Raw genomic sequence first — 22,951 nt, 5'->3', positions numbered from 1 at the left:
TCATTTTGAAGGCAAGATCGAGGTGTGACTTTGGAGGAGTAACTGCTTGGAGATGAGGCGGCTTGGGGACGTGTAATCATAGAGCTTAAAGTCATGGAGATGTTGTGATAGCTCATAGGGGTGAGCATGGTCCAGGTTGGGCCGGTCCACCCTCTAATCTTGGGATCAATCCGCACAGTGCTGGTCCTTAATTTTTGGGACCGAGTATCGACCCTATTGAGCTTGAGACCGAGGATCGGACAAACCCAGTGGGTTCGGTCCGATTCCAAGGTCAACCCGAGACCAATCGATAATTTTTATTTCATTTTTAATACTCCTTGAAAAAATAATTAAGGACTGGACTGACCCAATAGGTCCAGTCCGGTTATAGGGTCAACCCGGGACTAACTAATAATAATTTTTTTTGTACTCATTGAAAGAGCAACCGAGAACCAGATTGACTCAATGGGTTTGATGACAAGCGAGGTCAGCTAAAAAAGGTAAGAGGTGAAAGTCAAGTGAGGTGAGCGTCAAACAAAGTGAGCATCGAGTGTCAAGCAGGGAGCAAGCCAAGTGAGCATCAAGCGGCGAGCGGCACGAGTGACTTAAAGCGAGCGAGGCGAGTGTTGAGTGTTGAATGGCGAGCGGAGAAGTTGTTTCTCTTAATTTTGGCAAATTGAAAACTAAGAAGACAAATAAGACAGAAGATAATGAATACTAGAGGAGGATGCTGTAAGGAGATGTTTATGCCATTTTAGACGCTGTGAGAACTCCTCACAAAAATATTATCCTTCTTCGTAAATTATGATTGTTGATACCGTAAAAGACATTAAAATATAAGTTATCAAAGAATAATGTAAAATTACTTAAATTACTTACTAAATAGTTGTTTAATATTATTGATGCCGTTTATTTTAAGATTTTATCTATATGAAAAAATTATAAATATTATATCATATATAATATATAATATATATAATTAGGGTTGATCCGGGTTGGACTGACCCTGAACTCCTAGAACTGAAAACCGATTCGCACAGTTGGTTCAGAAATCTTAGGACCAATGACCAATCCAGTCTCCCTAGGAACTGGACCAGGACCGGCAGGGTTGGGCCGGTTTAGAGTTGGTCCAGGATTGACCCTGAACCGATACTCAAGCACGTGTCTTTTCCGACTACATCTTCTAAGTATTAGTAACATTTGGAAAGCATAATAAAATTTTCACAACATTCCATACAGTAAATTGCACGAGTTTAATAATATACATACCTTTATTAACATGAGCATCACTAGTAACCGGCTTGATGTGGTATTTAAACAAATGCAATGCATTCAAAAATTCCTGAAAAGAAGGTTGGGTTGACCAATGCAATACTTCACTCCTATGCCTCAAACTTGTATTGACACTACAAAAATAATCCTCGCCTACTAAAAAAAAAAATTCTCTAAAATTGTGACACAAATACTTCTAATTTCGTTTTATATAAAAGTGAAATTTTTTGGATATGTATATTGTAGTAACATAATTTAGAGTTTTTAATGACATAAAACTTTTTAGATGCGAATTTAAAAGTTACAGAGAAAGTTAGGTGTCTATTTTCGTTATTCAAATTAATGCAAACGTGAATGTCCCCGGTATAAAAGCTGAAATGACATCCAAGGAGCTCAATTCGAAAGATTTGGACCGACCCTCAACCGATTAAAACGAATTACAAGATCATCGAAGAAAGACATCACACGATTGTCGTTAGACTGTCATGTTACGCGTGACATACACACGCCGTCTCCACCGATCAGGTTCCGGTAGACTCTAGAACTTAACTCCTCCTTAGTTCTCGCTTCTCCTCCAAGTTCGCAGCAGCAGCAGCAAGCAGCAGCCGCAGCCGCCACGAAGCCAAGCCCGTCGCCGGATTCGACGTCGATGATCTGAGAGACGCCGGTCGCCGGAGATCGATGGGATTCTTCAAGGGAGCCAGGTCCGCGCTCGACGCCTTCCGCAATCTCGCTCGGACCTCGGCGCGATTCCAGCAAGGCCCGCGGATCCGCCGGGCCGGGCAGTCGGGTCTCGCTTCCGGCGCGTCGAGACTCGCTCCCGACGTCGCTCCGTGCCTGCCTCTGGTTCCTCGCCGGTTCGGCTACTACGGCGGGATCGGCAGGAGCCAGGGGAATCCGTTGTCGAGCGGGGCGAGGCGATTCTACTACGTGGACCGATACCAGGTGCAGCATTTCCAGCCGCGCGGGCCGAAGCGGTGGTTCCGGAACCCTAGGAACGTGCTGATCGTGGTCCTGGTGGGGTCGGGGGCTTTCGTCACGGTGTACTTCGGGAACTTGGAGGACGTGCCGTACACGAAGCGGAGGCATTTCGTGCTCTTGTCCCGAGACCTGGAGAGGAGGCTCGGGGAGTCGCAGTTCGAGCAGATTAAGGCTTCTTTCAAGGGCAAAATACTGCCGCCGATCCACCCGGAGAGCGTCCGGGTCAGATTGATCGCCAAAGATATCATCGAGGCGCTGCAGAGAGGCTTGAGGCATGAACAGGTTCGTCCAAAAGGAAGAATTGATCGGCTGACAATTGATCATTTGAATGCACTGCTTAGCCTCTTTCAGTAGTTTTCTTTAATTTATTTCCTATCTTCTGTTGCAGATCGATGTTTTGAGTGTTTTGGTCACCTCTAATCTCTGAATCTATGATCAAGGAGACCGACAAATATTCGAATGTTAATGATAATCGGTAAAGTTGTCTCTTTGTGGACATCCGATGAGATTGGGAGATAACCAGTGAAGTTCTATGCTTTAATTATCCTAATGAATTTCATGAGTATTTCTGAACTTAAAGACTAAACCTTTTCACAGTAGGAGATGTGCTAGTGGAGTCCTATAGTTGATCAATCTTTTCTGTGGTTCTGCAATAATTTTCATAAGTGGCTCCTGTGGAAGATGCCATATGCTTTTTCTAATTAATGGCTGCTGGCTGTTCTACCATTTTGGTTTCCGTTGAAACTTTGGTATTTACATGGATGCAGGTTTGGCGTGATATAAATTATGCCTCCCCAGAAGCTTTTGAGGGCAGTGAGAGAGGTGCTCATGATACTCTGATGGCACTGAGTGATAAAACACCAGAAAGCTGGGGGAGACTTGGTCCCGGGAGGAGGAGCTTCTTGATGATAGGTGGGTTGACCAAAGCAGGAAGAAGGGTCATGAGCGCGGATCGAAGCCCACGACCTCACATCTGGAGGGCCTCAATTGGGAGGTCTTGGTGGTGAATGAGCCTGTGGTGAATGCATTCTGCCTGCCGGGTGGGAAGATTGTTGTGTTCACAGGACTTTTGGAACATTTTAGGACAGATGCAGAGATAGCAACAATAATTGGACATGAGGTAGGTATCAACTTGATTCATGGAATATTGAACCTCATCGGATAGATTGAATTTGCAGTATCCATCCAATAATTAAGAGAATTTCTCTTTATTGCTGAATCAGGTGGCGCATGCTGTGGCCAGACACTCAGCTGAGACAATTACAAAGAATCTTTGGTTTGCGATCATACAGTTGATACTTTATCAATTTGTCATGCCTGACATTGTCAACACAATGTCGTCTCTTTTCTTAAGGCTCCCATTCTCAAGGAAGTACGTATCACCATCTACCCTCTATTTTTGTTGGCTGTTTAGCTGGAGCGTCTCTCTCTCTCTCTCTCTTCCCCAACCCCCTTTCTTCTGGCAAATAAATTCTTCTTTCTTCTCTGGATGGGCGGTAAGTCCTTTCTTCTGATTTTGCATGGTAATGGGAACCTTCCTTTGACTTTAAATAGGCAGGTTTTGGATGGTCATATGCAACATTTGTGGACCTCCGATGATTGTTTCAAATTCCTGCTAGACTTGAGACATCAAAGTTTTGCACACAAGGCCACTTGCTAGGAAATAAACTTTCTTTTAAGAGTGATTAGTTGACTAAGCCAGTGCCATCTACTTTCTACGCGGTTACTGAAGTCGATCTGTTGGAAAATATTTCTCAACAAAGAACTGGCCCCGGTTTTCCTTTTCGGGGGCTCTTGGCCATACAAGAAATATGTAGGAAAATGAAGTGTGGTGTATAATCAACGGACTGCCACCCTTTAATGAGTTTGTATACTCAAGTCCCAGTCTCCTGTGACCCCTCCTGTTGCTAAAAAGACTTTGCAGCTGTAAATATGGGATTGATTGCCTTTGCTTTGGGGGCAGAATGGAGAATCTGTTTATGTAAAATAGAGTATATAACCATGGGTTGGCCCTTGCATTTTACTTTGAATGTTTGAAATTTGGGAGTCGGCTTTTAGTAATTGCTTTTGGTCCCTGTGGATGTAAATTATTTGCTGCATATGCTCTACTATTAAAGGCATTCACAAGTCCTGCAAACCTGATCTCATCCAAACCTGGTTTTTTCTGTCTGTAATAGAGTATTACTTGTTGCCAGTGACTCTGAGTAACGCTGTTTATCATGCTGTTTTGTGGAGTCTCTGGGGAAGATCAGGGAAAATTTGCATATGTACGATGGACGGTCTCCTGTTTATGACGTCTTAATTTGATTTAGTGCAACTTCTTATGATCTTCTATTTAATTTAGTTAATCCAGCAGTCTAATTAAACCTCTTCTGTAAGCAATGAGGCTATGATGCGGTTTTCTCATGGTGATTATGATGCCCAGCAAACTGACATACTGGTTTTATTAGCTATTGATGCTTAATTTTCTAAAGATTTTCCTACTTCTGAATTGTTAGGATGGAGATGGAAGCAGATTATATTGGCTTGCTGGTAATTGCTTCTGCTGGGTATGATCCTCGAGTGGCACCTAAAGTATTTGAGAAGTTGGGTAAGGTGACTGGAGACTCGGCGCTTAGAGACTATCTTTCTACTCATCCATCTGGGAAAAAGAGAGCGCAATTGCTGGCTCAAGCACCGGTCATGGAAGAAGCTCTCACTTTGTACAGGGAGGCTATAGCAGGGCGCGGAATTGAAGGGTTCTTGTAGGGTATCATTGGCATGTACAGGAATAATACCCCTTAAAGAGAGGAAGAGAGAGCATGTACAAGAATAATTGTTGTTTGTGGTTACTTTGGGTTATTTTCAATTGTTTCCCATTTTCCTTCAACTGTAAAAACTATTTTCTTGTGTCGTTTCGTTGTTCTATTTTCTTTTTCGCCAAATACCTCTTCATTTTCTGGGTGCTTAAGCTTTTGGGCTGTGCTTATAGAACACCTCAACAAGGTCGAGGCCAATTCAGCTGAATGAACTATCTGAATGCAAAGGTCTTTCAGGTCATTCAACACAATAGATGCGTAAAGTTTCTCCTGAAACCCGTTTAAAAATACCAGACAGGCACAACCAGCTTTATGCTTGGTTGATTTCGATCACTGTCCAAATTATGAAAGGATAACGACACAAATAATTTGTGACTTAGTGTGCAATTTATTTCTTAAATTTTTGGTATATATTAAATTTAATCCTTTAACTATATAAAAATGTTCGATTAAATTGCACATTAAATTAAAATTATAGATTATTTGTGTTAATTTTTCAATTATGAATGTTGAAATATGTTGGTGCTTTCATCACATTTGTCAACATGTTAACCGATCGTGCACGAACCAGAACGACAGATCAAGACACGGTCGTTGGACATTGGACAACTTTTTCCGAAGCCATGGAGCCTTCATTGCACAGACAAGATTCTCGATATCCTTTGACTCGTCGACGACACCTGAAATGGCTCGACGAGTAGGGTGTAGTCTTCCCGTGGCGCCTTCGTGATTGTCAACTCTAGCAGCGGTAACGGGCGCAGATGCTCGAACTCCGATGTCCGAGTTTCGCGGCTGCAATCTCGCGGTTGATCGATGGATGCTCAAACATGAGAGAGCTCAAACAAATCCATGCCCAGCTGACCAAATCGCCGTACATTCCCAGCCACGACGCTCATTCCCTCCTCGCCCGTCTCCTCTCCTTCTGCGCTCTCTCTCCTTCCGGCTCTCTCAGCTACGCCGCCTCTGTTTTCAGGTGGATAAAGCACCCGAACATCTATGTCTACAACGTCATGATCAGAGCTTATTCGTCCAAGGCATATGCTCGCGACAGTGAGAAAGGGTCGTGCCGTTCTCTTGGTTTGTATAAGCGGATGGTTGGCGACGGCATTTCGCCTGATCGCCTCACTTTTCCGTTCCTTCTGAAGGAATGCGCGAGACGAGTCGACACTGGCGCAGGACAGGCCGTCCATGGCCAAGTCGTGAAGTTCGGATTCGGTCGCGATGTTTACATTAACAATTCCATGATTTCTATGTATTCCGCGCGGTGTTCTCTGGCACACTGTGCTCGCAAGTTGTTCGATGAAATGTTGGATAAGGATGTCGTTTCGTGGAACTCGATGATTATGGGGTATCTGAGAAGTGGAAACCTGGATGCTGCATTGGAACTGTATAGGAGGATGGAGCAAAGGAATATCGTGACTTGGAATTCGATCATTACGGGTTTTGCTCAGGGGGGCAGGCCGAAGGAGGCTTTGCAGTTTTTCCATGAAATGCAAAGTGCTGGCGGTGATGTTGTTAGACCCGATAAGATTACCATTGCGAGCGTCCTCTCAGCTTGTGCTTCGCTTGGTGCGCTTGATCATGGGAAATGGGTGCACACCTACTTGAGTAGAAGTGGCATAGAGTGCGACATGGTTATTCAAACAGCTCTAATTGACATGTATGGTAAATGCGGAGCTGTGGACAGAGCACTTGAGATCTTCAGAAAAATGCCCAATAGGGACAGCTTGGCATTTACAGCTATGATATCTGTGTTTGCACTTCACGGATTTTGTGAAGAGGCTTCTAGTCTTTTCAAAGAGATGGAAAAATTAGGAATGAAGCCCAACCATGTGACCTTTGTTGCACTTTTGTCAGCTTGTGCTCATTCCGGTTTGGTCCAGAAAGGCCGCTGGTATTTTGATGTGATGAACCGTGTTTACTCAATAGAGCCTCAGGTTTATCACTATGCTTGCATGGTTGATACGCTTGGCAGAGCAGGACTTTTTGAAGAGGCTGAACGGCTCATAGAAAGCATGCCCATGGAGCCTGATGTGTTTGTTTGGGGTGCACTGCTTGCTGGCTGTCAAATGCATGGTAATTTCGAGTTAGGAGAAAGGGTGGCAAAGTACTTAATTGATTTGGATCCTCTGAACCATGTATTCTATGTGAGCTTGCGAGATATGTATGCCAAAGCTGGTAGACTCAAGGATTTAAAGGCCATCAAGTCCCTCATGAAAGGGAGACAAATAAGGAAAGAAGTTCCTGGACATAGCATGATAGAGATTGATGGGATTGTTCATGAATTCTCAGTGAGAGGATCATCTGAAGTGAGGATTGAGGAATTGCTCTTTGTTTTGACTTGTCTAGGTGATCGGTGCTGATGTATATGTGGATGGTTTAAGTGACGGCTGGATGCCTGTCCTCTAAAGATCAAAACGACATTCATTTTCCTCTACATTAATCAAATGTCAGCACAATAGAAGCGTTTCCAGGACTTAAGAAGTGCCATAAGTTTCTGGGAAACTCCTTCTGTAAATATGGGTTGAAAGGTCTTAGTGTTCATAGATTCAGCATTGTCAGAAGACTCAGAACTAAGATGCGTCAAGGCATCATTAAGAAATACAAAGCCTTTCAAGGTATATTCTCTTTTCTGCAATAGCTTTACTTTGTAACAAATCTATATTTGTGCTTATTAGTTTCGCCGCAAAATCCAGATTTTTGTATGTCCTCCCATTAGTTTCATGTTTCTTGGGCTTGTGGAAGTTGCTAAGCCAATAATTCATCAAGATTTTGCTGATCAAAGATCAAGACCGTGAAGCAACCTGAAATTGACTGGGGCTTTTTTAACTTATATCGTTGTTACTTAGTGGCTAACATTAATTGGAAAACACTTCTATCGAAGCTTGATATTGTAGAAGGCTTGCACTTTTCTAGATTGTAAGAGACTGACTCGTGTTGGTTTGAGTCTTTCCCAGCCTCCAGGCATTCTAATCAAGATGCATTTCCAGTGCAGTGTTCACTGTCGACCATAGCCATCCTTATATCTCTGTGTTCTGTTGGATGAATTGAATTTGATTATTGGGTCTGTCAGACTGAGTTTTACTTTTTTTGTTTTGTTTTAATCAAACTTTTGTGGCTCACATATTTTGACTTTTTAAAAAATCCAAAACATTTGAAACTTTCACAGTGTATATTAATACGTAGATTCGCATATAGTCTTTTCACAATTTTTGAAATTACGAAGTTATTTTAAACTTTGGCAGTAAAACAAAAAATTGTTTATTGCTTTCTCTTAAGCTGAAACAATCAAGCTGTAAGCAAAATTTAATTCCATCATTTCCTTGGACTGAAAAATAAGGCATGGTTTTGTAGGTCTTATCCAGTTGGAGGGACCAGCATAAATGATGTTTTTGCACTAAAATAACCATTTGATTCCCCTTTAAATATGATAGATCTGAATGTGTGGGAAACAGTGGAGTATATTATGTCAACTTTAGAATAGAATACTTGAGGCTGATCCAAAAACGTGCACATTCCCTATCAATATAAAAAGCTTTCCTTTGTCTTTAAGGTTAAACCCATCCATAATAACTATGAATAAAACAAAGCTGGGGTCTTTAATGGCAGAAACTTCTGTCACTACATGAAACAATTATCTGGTCAAGTTTTCAGGTCCTTCACGGAAAAGATAACAATGACGCGATGAGAAAATGACATTTTGCCTTTGCTCAAGACACCATAGGGGTACAAAATAAAGCCTGATTAAGCAGTATAAATGATGGTTAAAAGCTTTTCATAATTTGTGCATCCTTTGTTTACAGAATCACCATTCATCACTCGTCATGATTCGTGCCCTCTATCTTCTTTCTGTCATCTTCTTCCTTGTTGCTGGACTACTCCAGGCAGCTAATATTGTTTTAGCTGTGCTTGGAGGATGTCTTCTTCTTGTGTTGATATATGTTGTTAATTATTCATTCATCTACATAAGAGAGTTCTTGTCAAATAATCAAAGGCCTCCAATCGGAGGTCCAATCTTTAATCAACTAATACACTTCAATGATCTCTTTGATTACCAAACATTGCTTGCACGGAGATACAGCACTTACAGGCTGATTGTGCCAACGCACAGTGAAATTTACACTGCCGATCCAGTGAATATTGAGTACATTCTGAAAACTAACTTCTCTAATTATGGCAAGGTACTGAAAGCCTTTATTGTCTGTTAGCTTGATCATTCATTGCTGTTGTTCTGACAGCTCCTTTGCCATTTCAGGGGAAATACAATTGTGGAATCATGAGAGATCTATTTGGTGATGGTATTTTTGCTGTGGATGGAGAAAAATGGCGCCAGCAACGAAAGCTTGCAAGCTATGAGTTCTCTACGAAAGTTTTGAAAGACTTCAGTACTTCAATATTCCTGAGAAATGCTGTTAAATTAATTATGAAGATATCAGCAGTAGCAGGAGCAAAGCAAATAATAGACATGCAGGTTTTGTGGCATGTATAAACTACATATATTAGGGTTCTGATGTCATGGTTGCAAAAAATCTAATTGAAGATCTCTAGAGGGATGTCACATCAAAATTTGCCCCCAATTGCATGTTGCAGATGGGAAGAGCATACACGCATAGAATTAAGATGGTTTCTCACATAAATTCTTGCACTTACTTTTTATGTCTATCCATTCAGCCAAATATAAATCAATCATTCCTTGAAGTTGATATACAAATATTTACCATGGTGTATGGCTATCACTCAGCTAAATATCAATCATTCCTTTTTGTTGGCAGGATTTGCTGATGAAATCAACTTTAGACTTGATATTCAAGGTTGGATTTGGAGTGGAACTAAATACTTTATCTGGCTTAGATGATTCTGTGAGCAGTTTTACCAAGGCTTTTGATGATTCTAATGCGATTGTGTACTGGCGATATGTTGATATCCTGTGGAAAGTCAAAAGGTTCTTAAATGTTGGTCTGGAAGCTTCTCTCAAGCGAAATCTCAGAACTATTGACGAATTCATCTTTGAATTAATCTGCCACAAGAAGGAGCAGTTGAGAACTGGAATGATTGATGTGAGTACACTTCTGTTAATTATCAATTATCTGTTCTTCCGCTTTCTGTTACTAGATTTGCTTCTGGCTGCAGAGTGGTAAAGAAGACATACTGTCAAGATTTTTGATTGATAGTGAGAATGACCCCGAGAAAATGACTGACAAATACTTGAGGGATATAACTCTCAATTTTATCATCGCTGGTCGAGATACATCCGCCAACACTCTCACTTGGTTCTTTTACATTCTCTGTAAACATCCTTACCTTCAAGATAAGGTTGCCCATGATGTTAGAAGGGCGACTGGATCAGAGGATAATATCTCTGCTGAGGAATTTGTGGAATCGATGACGGAAGAGGCCTTAGACAGGATGCATTATCTGCACGCAGCTCTAACTGAGACTCTCAGACTATACCCGGCTGTGCCAGTGGTAAGATGTGGTTGGTTCCTCTGTGAAAATCTGGCAACTGGAATGCTAGCAGTCCTTAGTTGATGAGAGTTAATCGTTGACTACTTCCTTTTTGCTCCTTTTTTTCTCACTAACCTTCCATGCAGCGCTTGATGAGTCACAGCTGATACCTTAGAAGGCTTAGACCCAGATTGATATACTGTCTTTTGGACTTCTAATTGACTACCTACCTTAGAAAAGAGTCAGATCCATACTCTACACTCTCTTGCTCATCCAGCTAGGAAGTCAGTGCTATAACAGAAACTTAAGTTGGGAAATGAAAAGCTGAAGGGATTAAATTGTGACCTTTGCTCGATGAAAGAAAATTTTACATTGGTATCCCATTGTCATGTATTAGTGATACCATCAGAAATGAATTGTGACATAGCATCCTAGAAATGTAGTTATTTTAGTTCAAAACTTTGGGGCTTACCCGCTTTTAGCAATTTAGGATGGCAAGTGTGCATCAGCGGATGATATTCTACCTGATGGCTTCAAAGTCAAGAAGGGAGATGGTGTCAACTACTTGACTTATGCCATGGGAAGGATGACCTACGTATGGGGAGATGATGCAGAGACGTTTCATCCTGAGCGGTGGCTGGAAGACAGAGTCTTCCGACCAGAAAGTCCTTTCAAGTTCACTGCATTTCAGGTTATTGAATTATTTTGAGTTTGAGGTCGCTTGGAAATTCACTGTGTTCCCAAGTGTCGATCTTAAGTTGAACAACAAATTAGCATTCCAGTTTTGAACTTTAAAACTCGAAATGCTTGTACTCTATCAGGCCGGGCCCAGGATTTGCCTGGGTAAAGAGTTTGCTTACAGACAAATGAAGATCTTGGCTGCCCTTCTGGTGTACTTTTTCAAGTTCAACCTTGTCGATGAGAAGGAGGCGACATATCGGACTATGTTCACCCTTCACATGGATGGGGGGCTTCATTTGCACGCACTTCCTAGGTTCTGAAGATATTTGAAGTCATTTTTTGCCGGTCGATTCCTTTCTCGCGTGTATATGTATTGCTTGAAAACCTTTGCTCCGTAGATGTATGATTCCAGCTGATGGTACTTCTATGTTCTTTTTATGAAATCAAATACCTACTTCATCTTGTTGCGGGAGTAACCTTTAAATAAAAGTTTGAGATGTCTGACGTGTAGTAGGGTGACTGAGTTAGCTCCTCAGCTATGCAATAGTAAAGACATCTTGCTTCCTATAATGTCACGTGATAGATAAGGACAGGGCAGCTCACATGTCTCAATAGGTCTCTTCAATGTGCACATGCGTGCGCTGACACATGTGCACACCGATTTCATTCCTTCCTGTGAGGGAAATAAAGGGAGAGAACTGTTGTACCAGATTATGACGCTAGTTCTGCGAGGTTGGGAATTTCCATTTCTCTTTCTTGCTTTTACATTTTTCAGCTTCGGAGAAAAAGAGGGCACCTTACATTTTCTCTTTATTATGGTGTGTCTGCTAAGCTAAGGGACCTTCACATCCTTGGGTTGCCAAAACGGGTCAAGATGCAGGCCGATGGAAGAGACGAGAGGCAAGCCCTTCGATTCAGTGATCCTGATCCTCACCACACTACCTTGGACCACGCCTCCTTTGAGCCTGTGAAGCCTCTTGTGCCCCACCGTGGTCCCTTGAGCTACCTTCTTGCCATCCACGTAGATCTCGTGCCGCTTGATCCGTTGACCAAGCCCCACTGCTTCTTGAATCCTGACCACGTTGAATCTGAGCCCTCCGTCCGCCCCCCTCATCTCGATCCAGTGGTCCTGAGCATCGTCTTCATCTACTGGAGCCCAATAGGTCCACAAGTGGTCGCTGTCCAGCACATTCTCAGGCCCGAACCCACCGTCCTCGCCTCCTCTCTGGCTGCTCGCTTTAACGGAGCATTTCTCTGCTAAATTGACTGAGAAGATGGTGTCCAATGCGGTCCTCAACTCTTTCAATGTGTGCACGTCCGTCTCTGGTGGGAGGCCTGTTGTGTTTGGTGGCACGTTGAGAAGTAGCACGCAATTTCGTCCCACCGAATTGTAATATATTTGGAGGAGTTTGCTTAGTTTTTTTGGAGATTCTGACTTGTGCCAGAACCATCCATCTCTAATTGTGACGTCACATTCTGCCGGTAGATAATGGGTCCCTCTTGGATCACCAACGTTAAGATACCTGACCAATCAGCAAGAGAGTCGAAATCCATCATCTTTCTTCTTATTAGAAAAGAAAAATTAAAGTGAAAGGAGATCAAAAAGAAAAATGATTAAGAGCTTTTCTTATCTTGTTATATTTAACTAGACCAATTAGTAGTCTTAAAAACAAGTGAGCGAGACCATACTTTTGATAGCCGGATGATTACTTGCTTTAGTTTAATACGGCTATTTGCATTTAGGTTCCTCGAAAGATTAAACAGGGGAAAAGCCCGACCGTGACCTTCCGAAGAGGGGAAAAAGCCCTTCTCCCTGTATGTGGTCGTGTATCAGGTGTTGCGATTCGTTTTTGGTGTACGTACATGTAGCACGCATCGCTAATTATGGTTGAAGAAAGGGACATTAGAGAGGCTTACCCTTCAATGCTGGCATTCCCAATGGAGAGAGAGGTCCTGTTGATGGTGGCCCAACAAGTGGTCCCTGCAATTCCATCCTCATTCCCGACCCACCTCACGTCAGGACCTGCATCCGAGAATATGTTGATCGAGCTCTGCAACTCCTTCACCATCGAGAACCACTCCGTGAAGTAGTACGTCATGTTTAGCGTTGAATTCTTGAATCCGTCAAACCATATCTCCCTCAAACTCCCGTAGCTAAGACCACATAACACATAATTCAGAAAAAGAGAAAAATCACGGCATGCATTGCCATACCGAACAATATTCACTATTCGATCAAACGTTATCTTGTTTTTGATCTTACTTGGTGAGAAGCTCTTGTAATTGAGCCAAGTAATACTCATTGTACTCCAAGATGTGACCATATCTTGGTTCGTGCCTATCCCACGGGGACAAGTACAGCCCAACATCGACCCCGCGAGCCTTAGCCGCATCCACAAACTCCCAGACCACATCCCCCTTTCCGTCTTTCCAACGGCTCCTCTCCACGGAGTGATCGGTGTACTTTGAAGGCCACAAGCAAAACCCGTCGTGGTGCTTAGCAGTCAAGATCATGAGGGAGATCCCGGCATCCACGGCCGCGCTCACCCACTGGTTCGTGTCGAGGCCAACCGGGTTGAATATGGCCGGGTCCTCGTGCCCGGTCCCCCGCTCATAGCCAGTGAAGGTGTTGACGCCGAAGTGGAGGAACATGATGATCTCTCTCTGTTGCCATTTGAGCTGCGAGTACGACGGGAGAGGGAGAATTGGCAACGGGGGAGTCGGGACTTGCCCTCTCGCCGAAATGGCCAATGTGAACGATAAGTGAAGGACTAATGTTGTTAGGAACAAAGCATGCGGAAGCTTAACCATGATTGACTAGCGTGTTTGCTTTCTGTTTAGTGATGATTAATGTTAATACTGTATGATAGGCATGTAATGAACGGACACGAGATGAGTTAGCGAACCGGACAGAAGTCGGAAGTTGAGATTCTCGGAATCGAGTCAGGCCAAAAGAGAAGCCAAAGATGAGGAGTGATTCGATTTGGATTGGCATGTTGCTTTGGATGGTTTCACATTATGGTGACTCATGTCGTCACGTTCGGTTTTGGATTTGTCGGTCGCTATCGTTCACGGGTTTGATTGATTTTGGCTCTTCGCCTTGAGCTTCAAAAAGGACCCCGAAAAGATGATTGGGTATGATTTACTCTTTATTTTTTGGGTTCTCCCTGCCCAATGTGGAAATTCCGAAAAGGGAACAAAAAGACAGCAAATTTAAGAATAAATTAACTTGTGGGGTTTAATTTGGTGCACAGTCGAATGTCTTGAATTAGTGACGTAGGGCATCTGTAACCACTTCTTGAAAGGTTTGAAGGATTTCTTGTTACTTTGTAGACAAGAAATTCAATGACAAGAAGCTTAGATATGCGAAAACTTGGTAAGGAAATGAAACATTAGCTGTTCTTTAATCGATTGATTGGTCGTACTTTTACAAATGATACACTTAAAGTATTTATAACACACTATCGATGATTATGTGCAAATGATTACACGTGCCATACATGAAGGGTCTCAAAGACACCCAAACCGAATTGGAATTTTTGGGTCTTTTCAGTTCAGGTCTCATTTGGCTCAGGTTTCGGTGTTTTTTCTTCTTCCTTTCTCATATGCATTCTCAAGAATCTCATAAAAGCACTATAATTCATCTAAAGAGAATATTTAAAGATTCAATTAAAAAATTAACCAAACTGCTGTCTCACTATAGGGAAGGTGTTGCTGATGTAAGAGATCGGCAAGCAAAGTTTTATCATTCTCTATATAGCTTCATTCTTGAATAATGGAATAAGTGTACTGAAAATCCTAAAAAATATTATGAAAGTGCAATTTGATTTTAAAATTTTCAAAAATTGCAATTAACTCCTAAAATTTATTACAAAAGTGTAATCGAGTTTTAAAACTTTCAAAACGTGCAATTAATGAAAATACTTAATTAATCGATTTGATAAGTTTTATAACTTGATTATAGAAAAGGGTATCGCACCACACATTCGTGATGCCTAATTGTTCTCGATGTGATAGATATTAAGCATGCCATAAATTGCTAGACATCACATTCGATAACATGCGGGTGCACCACAAATCACGAATTAAGGCACGGTGCCATGTCTAACAAAGTATTCAAGTGCACGAGAAATCGAAACTATTTGACTATTCTAGTAAAAAAATTCATCGTTCACATTTGTAATATATCAAAAGAGATTGTGTTGAAGAATAACATGGATAAGATGATAGGTAGATCAAGCTTTGATGGCACACTTGCAAAGGTTTGACTTTCCATTTTCTTCTTTTAAGGACAAATTCAATTCACAAGTACCTTCATCGCGTGCGCCGATCCCTCTCCACGGCCATTTTCATTTCATCAGAACCAGTTCCCATCCTTGGGTTGCCAGTACGGGTCGAGATGCAGGCCGATGGAAGAGACGAGGGGCAAGCCCTTCGACTCCGTGATCCTGACCCTCACCACGCTGCCGCTGACCACGCCTCCCTCGAGCCTGTGAAGCCTCTTGTATCCCACCGTCGTCCCTTGAACCACCTTCTTGCCATCCACGTAGATCTCGTGCCGTCCGATCCGCTGACCGAGCCCCACCGCCTCCTGGATCCTGATCACGTTGAATCTGAGCCCGCCGGCCGCCCCCCTAATCTCGATCCAGCGGTCCTTGTCGTCGTCTTTGTCCCCTGGTGCCCAATACGTCCACAGGTGGTCGCTGTCCAGCACGTTCTCGGGCCCGAACCCGCCGTCCTTGCCTCCTCTCCGGCTGCTCGCTTTTACGGAGCATCTCTCTGCTAAATTGACCGAGAAGATGGTGTCCAACGCATTCCTCAGCTCTTTCAATCTGTGCACGTCCGTCTCGGATATGAGGCCCGTCGTGTTCGGCGGCACGTTGAGAAGCATCACGCAGTTTCGCCCCACCGAGTTGTAATATATTTGGAGCAGTTCGCTTAGCCTTTTCGGGGACTGCGACTTGTGCCAGAACCATCCTTTTCTAATTGAGACGTCGCACTCCGGCGGAATATAATCAGTCCCCCTTGGATCGCCAGTACTTAGATACCTAGCCAATCGACAAGAGAACCGGGATCCATCAAGCGAAAGGAAAGAAGAAGAAAAATCATCAGGAGCTTTATCTCATCCTAATGTGTTGAACCGGATGAATCGATAGTTCTGAAAACAAGTGAGCGAACCCGTACTTTTGACAGCTGGATGATTTCCTCCTCTTACTTTAGGTAAGTTTAACCTACCCACGCTTGTCAAAGTCCGAGAAAAGGGCAAATCGGCGCCCCTTTTTATGACATTTTTGTGACGAATGTTTGAATTTGCTTCTGCACAACTACAGCATCAATCAATGATAGGTACCGAAAGGCTTTGGTACTAGAACAAGTTTGGTCTTTTGATTATGCCGAGTCGTCACTCCATTATGGCCTCTCTCTACTCAGTAGTCAGTACTTCCTCTTTGTTCATAATATATTCCATGTCGGTACCTAATTTAATTAGTTCTCCACTTATTTCTTCGAGGAATTTATGATTGCGGATACGCCACCGACAAAGCTCAAATAAACAGCCCTCGACCTCGGCCTTTATTACATCCAATGCCACCATGTCCGGGTCAGGATCGAGGGTCGTGATTGATTTTCGGGGTATGTACACGTCGCATCTGAGGGAAAAACTGGGCGGGGGAAAAGATAATGGGAGGAAAGGTTGCGCACTAGGAGAGGGATCGGATAGGCTTACCTTTCGATGCTGGCATTCCCGATGGAGAGAGCAGTCCCGTTGATGGTGGCCCAAGAAGTAGTCCCTGCAGATCCGTTCTCATTCCCGACCCACCTCACGTCAGGACCTGCATCCGAGAATATGTTGATCGAGCTCTGCAACTCCTTCACCATCGAGAACCACTCCGTGAAGTAATAGGTCATGTTCGGTGCATTTGAACCCTTCGCTCCGTCGAACCATATCTCCCTCACGCTCTCGTACCTAAGCAAGACGAAAATCATGGCATGATGCATTGCGCTACTAGATGATATTCACATCCGATCAAAACTCATCTTGATTTGAATCTTACTTGGTGAGAAGCTCTTGTAGTTGCGCCAAGTAAAACTCATTGTACTCCAGGGAGTGACCATATCTCGGTTCGTGCCTATCCCACGGGGACAAGTACAGCCCTGCATCGACCCCGTGAGCCTTAGCTGCATCCACAAACTCTCGAACCACGTCCCCCTTCCCGCCCTTCCAATGGCTGCTCTCCACCGAGTGATCGGTGTACTTGGAAGGCCACAAGCAGAACCCGTCGTGGTGCTTCGCAGTCAAGATTACGAGCGAGATCCCGGCGTCCGCGGCCGCACTCACCCACTGGTTCGCGTTGAGGCCAACCGGGTCGAATATAGCCGGGTCCTCGTGCCCGGTCCCCCACTCGGAGTCGGTGAAGGTGTTGACGCCGAAGTGGAAGAACATGATGATCTCTCTCTGCTGCCATTTGAGCTGGGAGTACGAGGGGAGAGGGAGGATCGGCAACGGGGGAGTCGGGACTCGCTCTCTCGTCGAAACGGCGAATGCGAACGAGGAGAGCAAGACCAATGATGTAAGGCACGAAGAGCGTGCAAGCTTAACCATAATTGGCAAAATGGTCGTTTCTCGAGTGCGTTTGTTTGTTCCCTCTGCTTTTGTGATTGATTAATGTGGGGGCAATGTAATGAATGGAGACGAGAGATGAGTTAAAGGGACCGAATAGCAAGTTGGGAGTTGAGCCAGGCCAAAAGAGAAGCAAAAAGTTAGGCGAGCGAAATTGATTTTGATTGTGATTTTGATTGGAACTTTGCTTATGATGCTTCCTCAATAGTGCGGCTCAAGTTATTGATGTTGTCGGGTCTGATTTTGGATTGATGGTGTTACAAATAATTGGGAATTTCTTTAAGATAATTCTCACTTGTTAAGGATTTTTTGATGATTTTGTTGATTATGTATATATTGCAAGATTGCATGTATGTCTCCCCTTGATTATCAAATCAAGTCTAAACCTATGTAATCTCCACTATTATATATATATATAGAGATATTTGTTAAGGATATTTTGATGATCCTATTGATTATTCATATATCTCATGTTTGCCTGTATGTACCCCCATTGATTATCAAATAAAGTCTAAACTGACATATTCTCCATTATTATATATATTGAGATTACACTGAAAATTCCACAATTCTTTCTTTTGCTTTATTATTCTGAACCGTGACGATTAATGTGGGGAGTATATAAGCAATGTAATGAACGGAGAGAAGAGATGAGGCAGGGGATCGAGCGGAAGTTGGGTGTTGAGATTTTCGGTACTGAGCCTGGCCGAAAGAGAAGCAAAAGATTGGGAGTGAAACTACTTTTGATCGGAAAGTTGCTTAGGATGCTTTCTCAATAGTACGACTGGAGGGTCTGATTTAATCGGTAGCGTTAGAGATAAGTAGGGATTTCTCTAGCTTAATTTTGTTTGTCAAAGATATTATGATGATTTTGTTGATTTTTTTTTTTTTATATTTCTCAAGATTGCATGTGTATCTCATCCTTTTTTATACATTAAAATAGATATTATGATGATTTTGTTGATTTTTTTTATATTTCTCGAGATTGTATCTCCTCATTTTTATATATTAAAATAGATATTATGATGATTTTATTTTTATTTTTTTTAAGATTGCACGTTAATCTCCTCCTTTTTTTTTTTTTTATATATAGATTTAAATGTTCTTCATTAAAATATATATATAGAAAATTCCACAATTTTTCCTTCTACTTTATTATTCTCAACTGTGATGATTAATGTGGGGACCATACAGGCAATGTAATGAACAGAGGGAAGAGATGAGTTAGGGGACCGAACGCGAGTTGGGGTTTGGGATCGAGAATCTTAGGGAGAAGAGATGAGTCTGGGGATTGAACGCAAGTTGGGGGTCGGGGTCGAGATTCTCGGCGTTGAGCCAAGCCAAAAGAGCCAAGACCAAAAGAGAAGCAAAAGATGGAGACTGAAATTGATTCTGATTGGGACGTTTGCTGGCGATGCTTTCTCCAAAGCGTTGTTGTCGTCGTCGTCGCGTCTGGTTTTGGACCGGCAGGTTGGTATCGTTCACGGGTTGATTTATTTTGGCTCTTCACCTCAAGCTTCAAAAAGGACCCTGAAAAAGGTCTCCAAGTGAGTGCGCTTTGGGCTGGAGAACAGTTGTCGTATTGACCTACTCCTCTCTTCATTGCTTGGGGTATGATCTACTCATTCAATTTTTCAATGACATTAACTTTTGGGACTTTAGTTTCCGTGCACAATCATTGAAATTGTTCTGAATCCGTGATCTATGTCATCCGCAACATCTTTTTGAATCCATGGTTGCATATCATGCATCTAACATAGATCACATGGTAACTTCTTTTTGGGCAAGAATATATATTAATCATTGTGCCATAATATCATGATCGTGGATAAAGGATTTCTATATATTTTAAGCAAAAATCACTCTTTATCTCACTATTTTCCATTTCCGTTCAACATTGAAATTGGATTGGACGAACTTGTTCTTGGTGGTTCCTTGGGGGGAGGGTGGAAGAATTAATCCAGTTCCTAATTCCTTGTGAGAAACATGACTGAACTAGTGGAATTAGCCTAAAGTATATTATTATTCTTTTATCTAGAAAGGGGAAAAAGTACAAATTAATTGTTGGAGTAATCTTTTAGTTTACTAGTAACTTATTTATGATTAATAATTCATTTCACACTAAAGTAAACCTTAACATCTTTAAGAACTTTTGAGAAAGAAAATAAAACATTTTTCAAAATATAACTCCGTCGATTCTCGAGACAACGTGGGGACCAAATCGGATCCGGTTTGGTCCTAGGGTGGATAGGGTAGTTTCTTAAATTCACAAATTGAGAATTGGCCTTGACTAGTCTAGTTACCAACTTTAGGATGGAAATCGACTCATTTTGAAATCGATCACCCTTACGATAAATTATATTGATGTTAGCCATGACACATGGTTAAAAATGAATCTATTCCCAAATTACTCCCGAATTAAATGACAATAAAAGATGTAACCCCTAAGATGGACACTCCACCAAGTGAGGCTTGTTGAATTGACTCAACTATATGCAACATCTTTTATAGTAGAAGAAAATTAATGAAATGAATTTAGTGTTTATATTCTCAACAGAATGGTTGAGTTATTAAGGGCATTTGAAATTTGAATAGAGTAGATCGGGGGTCACATTTGTCAAGCCAAGCCTTATCAATACAAGTAGACGGGGCAATTTGCCAACTACCATACTTTACAAAAGAAGAGAGATTAGCATTTAAGAAATGTTTATCGATACAAATTGATTTGTGAATTTTTAATGATCTTATGACAGGAAAAAAAAAGAAATCTCAGGCTCCTTTTGTTACTTAAAAATACACTTGTCATAAATTTCATTAATATCGAAAAGGTATTGGAGTAATTTACCACGCTTGAAACAAGTATGGAGATTTTCTTATATACGAGCACAGAACAACGAAAAAGTTAAATCTTGTTAAGTAATAATTAATTCTCAATAAAGTATCGTGATAAAAGCATTCTCCGATTGAAAAACTATTGCATTGAAATAACCCCTGCGTTATCTTATAGGGGATCGCTTGGCTTGTACGTACCGCTCGAAACGTGTAGCACAATCATAGGGCTAATCAGTTCCAGCAATAATTGGCTTTTTGCCATTGCCTTCTTTCTTGCCTTAGTCGAGTCACGCGACGATCTCCCTTTGGTCCATTAGTCCTTACAGATGCAGCAACACAATACAATGTTGCTTGAGCTGTTGCTGTAACTTTGCCGATAAGTTCCGATGCTGAAGACAGCGGATGATCGTCGCCGCCCGTGGATGTTCGCATTTCGTGGTACTTGGCAACCAGATATCGACTGTGTCAATATCAGGTGCACTCCCTTCATTAAGTGGTAGTGGTACTCACGTGGGACACGGCGGCTTCCCTGATATTCTCTTTGGGGTTTGTGAGTTGACTTGATGTTAGGATCTAAATATTGAGATTAAATGGACTCACATGCTTTAGAAACTCGTGAAAACTCCTCGAATATGAGATTGAAGCAAGACAGATCCGGTGTGTGAGCTGTTGAAGGTTTCATTTCAATGGTTGATGATGACATTACTCTAAGCAGTGCCTGATCGAGGTGGCCCTAGCAAGCACATTGAGAGATGGCAAAATCAAATCGTACGATTGAGCTGAAAGATCCTGTTGGGAAAATATTAAATTGCTTTTTGGCGGATTTTGAATGATTAGTATCTTGAAATTAGAACCCTTGTCATGTTATTGGAAAATATCTTCCATATATCGTATTTTCAATTCTCTTAGCAGCTTCCCCCACAGAAAATGAAAAAAATGTATCGACTCCCTAATTTGTCCATTGTATTAAGTAATAAGAAGATAAAAAAGGTACATAGTCAGTACATGACTTCTCATTTCATCCGATCTCTCTTGAAAATCACCCACACGTTTCCTATTGACATCTTTGCTCAACCTCATGTATCGGCTTGCCCGAACCTTCAAAATTCAAATATTTGAATACTGTGATGAAGATCTTATCCAAAAGTAAGCACAAAAAGTATTGTTACATTGATCGTGACACTTAATCTCCGATCAATTATTTTGTGACAGGGAATATATTTGTAAAACATAAACAGACAGAAAGGAAAGGCAGGCCGCAAACACTCTAAGGCCCATAGGCCAAGAGACACCTTTGGACCATAATCAAACATCTCAAGATGGCAATCGTTTGTCCAGCCAGCCTTTGGGCCCGATCGGAGCTTTACGAGCTTTTCGTAAACCCTATACGAGAATCGGCATAAATACACAGAAATTTAGAGGAATTACGGTCGATATGATTTACTTTTCTTTTGATCCGACGGTTATCAGTGGATTGAGACCTAAAACCACCCTCGGAGACCGTGTGATCCGGATCGATGTCACTGCACAAACCAGTCCATCCAGCTGATCGCATTTATGCTTTCTCCATGTGAACACCATGTGAACAACGCTATACAGGTCCTCATTTAAAGCGTCTTCCTCTGCCGTGTCCGTCACGCTGAGTTCCTATTTTGTGTTTCAAGAATCAATTGAACGTGCACCATCGGTGAATCTTCGCAGGAGACTTCGTCCTCTACCATCGATTTGGTATATAATAAAAGATTCGACATCAACAACCACCAAACAAATAGTAGATGAGACCTGTTATGGCAGATCCGAAGATGTCGTTAAAATATGGGTCTGCGACCCATTTCGGTAAACCTACAAACGACCAATAAGCGGCGTGCATGCCCATGCAGCATGAACTCCACCTAAATTTGATTTAATGCATTGACAGTGAAAAATAGTAGAGATGAGCATGGTCTGGGTGGACTTGGACTATTCCTATTCTAGAATCGGGAAATGCCCATGGAGGATCGATTTTGAAAAATTAGAACCGACAACCATCCATTGATTCATAGATTCACCCGAGAACTAGTCTAAATGTCCCCAACAAACCACGATTTCCAAAACCCTTTTGAATTCTTGAAAAAGTTCAATCAAACTTGAAACTAGATGTGTAAAAAAAAATTATTCCAAAATGTGTGAAATCAATGAAATAAACTCACACGAAACCAATTTGATGTTAACATAAAACATGCCATTTCGATTAAAATATATCGCCTCTTCAAATTAGTTATATGTGTTTGGCTAAAAGATAAGGAAACACATTGATGAAATCAAATTTGACACCAATTGCATGCTAAATTGATCCAGGTTGTTC

At 42.0% G+C, this 22,951-nt stretch overlaps 5 protein-coding genes across 5 annotated transcripts; 3 read left to right on the top strand and 2 right to left on the bottom strand.

Moving 5' to 3' along the window:
• The first annotated feature begins 1,695 nt into the window (after positions 1-1,695).
• LOC104449442 (mitochondrial metalloendopeptidase OMA1) lies at positions 1,696-5,139 on the top strand. Its single transcript, XM_010063603.3, is given in 5 exon segments — positions 1,696-2,514; positions 3,000-3,086; positions 3,089-3,352; positions 3,456-3,604; positions 4,731-5,139. Coding segments are annotated over 5 exon segments (1,332 nt in total). The 5' UTR covers positions 1,696-1,932; the 3' UTR covers positions 4,981-5,139.
• Positions 5,140-5,588: 449 nt separating this feature from the next.
• LOC104449416 (pentatricopeptide repeat-containing protein At5g66520) lies at positions 5,589-7,643 on the top strand. Its single transcript, XM_010063568.3, has one exon. It carries the CDS (start codon positions 5,792-5,794, stop codon positions 7,391-7,393), a length of 1,602 nt encoding a protein of 533 aa, XP_010061870.2. The 5' UTR covers positions 5,589-5,791; the 3' UTR covers positions 7,394-7,643.
• Positions 7,644-7,915: 272 nt separating this feature from the next.
• Positions 7,916-11,619, top strand: LOC104449425 (cytochrome P450 704C1). Its single transcript, XM_039301503.1, has 6 exons — positions 7,916-9,211; positions 9,286-9,501; positions 9,803-10,087; positions 10,161-10,496; positions 10,966-11,166; positions 11,297-11,619. Exons 1-6 carry the CDS (start codon positions 8,855-8,857, stop codon positions 11,474-11,476), a joined length of 1,575 nt encoding a protein of 524 aa, XP_039157437.1. The 5' UTR covers positions 7,916-8,854; the 3' UTR covers positions 11,477-11,619.
• Positions 11,620-11,762: 143 nt separating this feature from the next.
• LOC104449432 (alpha-L-fucosidase 1) lies at positions 11,763-13,967 on the bottom strand. The gene is made up of 3 exons (XM_010063593.3): positions 13,420-13,967; positions 13,074-13,310; positions 11,763-12,679 (listed from the first exon to the last, which is right to left on the bottom strand). Exons 1-3 carry the CDS (start codon positions 13,965-13,967, stop codon positions 11,989-11,991), a joined length of 1,476 nt encoding a protein of 491 aa, XP_010061895.2. The 3' UTR covers positions 11,763-11,988.
• Positions 13,968-15,207: 1,240 nt separating this feature from the next.
• On the bottom strand, positions 15,208-17,896 carry LOC104449408 (alpha-L-fucosidase 1). Its single transcript, XM_010063555.3, has 3 exons — positions 17,210-17,896; positions 16,882-17,121; positions 15,208-16,204 (listed from the first exon to the last, which is right to left on the bottom strand). The coding sequence occupies exons 1-3, from the start codon at positions 17,755-17,757 to the stop codon at positions 15,514-15,516; spliced, it is 1,479 nt and encodes a 492-aa protein (XP_010061857.2). The 5' UTR covers positions 17,758-17,896; the 3' UTR covers positions 15,208-15,513.
• Between the last annotated feature and the right edge of the window lie 5,055 nt (positions 17,897-22,951).

The sequence above is a fragment of the Eucalyptus grandis genome, chromosome 1, assembly GCF_016545825.1.
Source record: "Eucalyptus grandis isolate ANBG69807.140 chromosome 1, ASM1654582v1, whole genome shotgun sequence".
Taxonomy (NCBI): domain Eukaryota; kingdom Viridiplantae; phylum Streptophyta; class Magnoliopsida; order Myrtales; family Myrtaceae; genus Eucalyptus; species Eucalyptus grandis.
The sequence above is the reverse complement of the archived record's forward strand: the minus strand, read 5'-3'. Positions and strand labels throughout refer to the sequence as shown.

Excerpts from the sequence above, each read along its gene's own strand:
- LOC104449416 (XM_010063568.3), top strand. The coding sequence starts at position 5,792 with ATGCTCGAACTCCGATGTCCGAGTTTCGCGGCTGCAATCTCGCGGTTG.
- LOC104449425 (XM_039301503.1), top strand. The coding sequence starts at position 8,855 with ATGATTCGTGCCCTCTATCTTCTTTCTGTCATCTTCTTCCTTGTTGCT. Across the intron at positions 9,502-9,802 it reads AGCAAATAATAGACATGCAG|GATTTGCTGATGAAATCAAC; the intron begins GTTTTGTGGCAT and ends TTTTGTTGGCAG. Across the intron at positions 10,497-10,965 it reads TATACCCGGCTGTGCCAGTG|GATGGCAAGTGTGCATCAGC; the intron begins GTAAGATGTGGT and ends TTAGCAATTTAG.
- LOC104449432 (XM_010063593.3), bottom strand. The coding sequence starts at position 13,967 with ATGGTTAAGCTTCCGCATGCTTTGTTCCTAACAACATTAGTCCTTCAC. Across the intron at positions 13,311-13,419 it reads TTACAAGAGCTTCTCACCAA|CTACGGGAGTTTGAGGGAGA; the intron begins GTAAGATCAAAA and ends ATGTGGTCTTAG. Across the intron at positions 12,680-13,073 it reads GGGAATGCCAGCATTGAAGG|GTATCTTAACGTTGGTGATC; the intron begins GTAAGCCTCTCT and ends CTGATTGGTCAG.
- LOC104449408 (XM_010063555.3), bottom strand. The coding sequence starts at position 17,757 with ATGGTTAAGCTTGCACGCTCTTCGTGCCTTACATCATTGGTCTTGCTC. Across the intron at positions 17,122-17,209 it reads CTACAAGAGCTTCTCACCAA|GTACGAGAGCGTGAGGGAGA; the intron begins GTAAGATTCAAA and ends CGTCTTGCTTAG. Across the intron at positions 16,205-16,881 it reads GGGAATGCCAGCATCGAAAG|GTATCTAAGTACTGGCGATC; the intron begins GTAAGCCTATCC and ends TCGATTGGCTAG.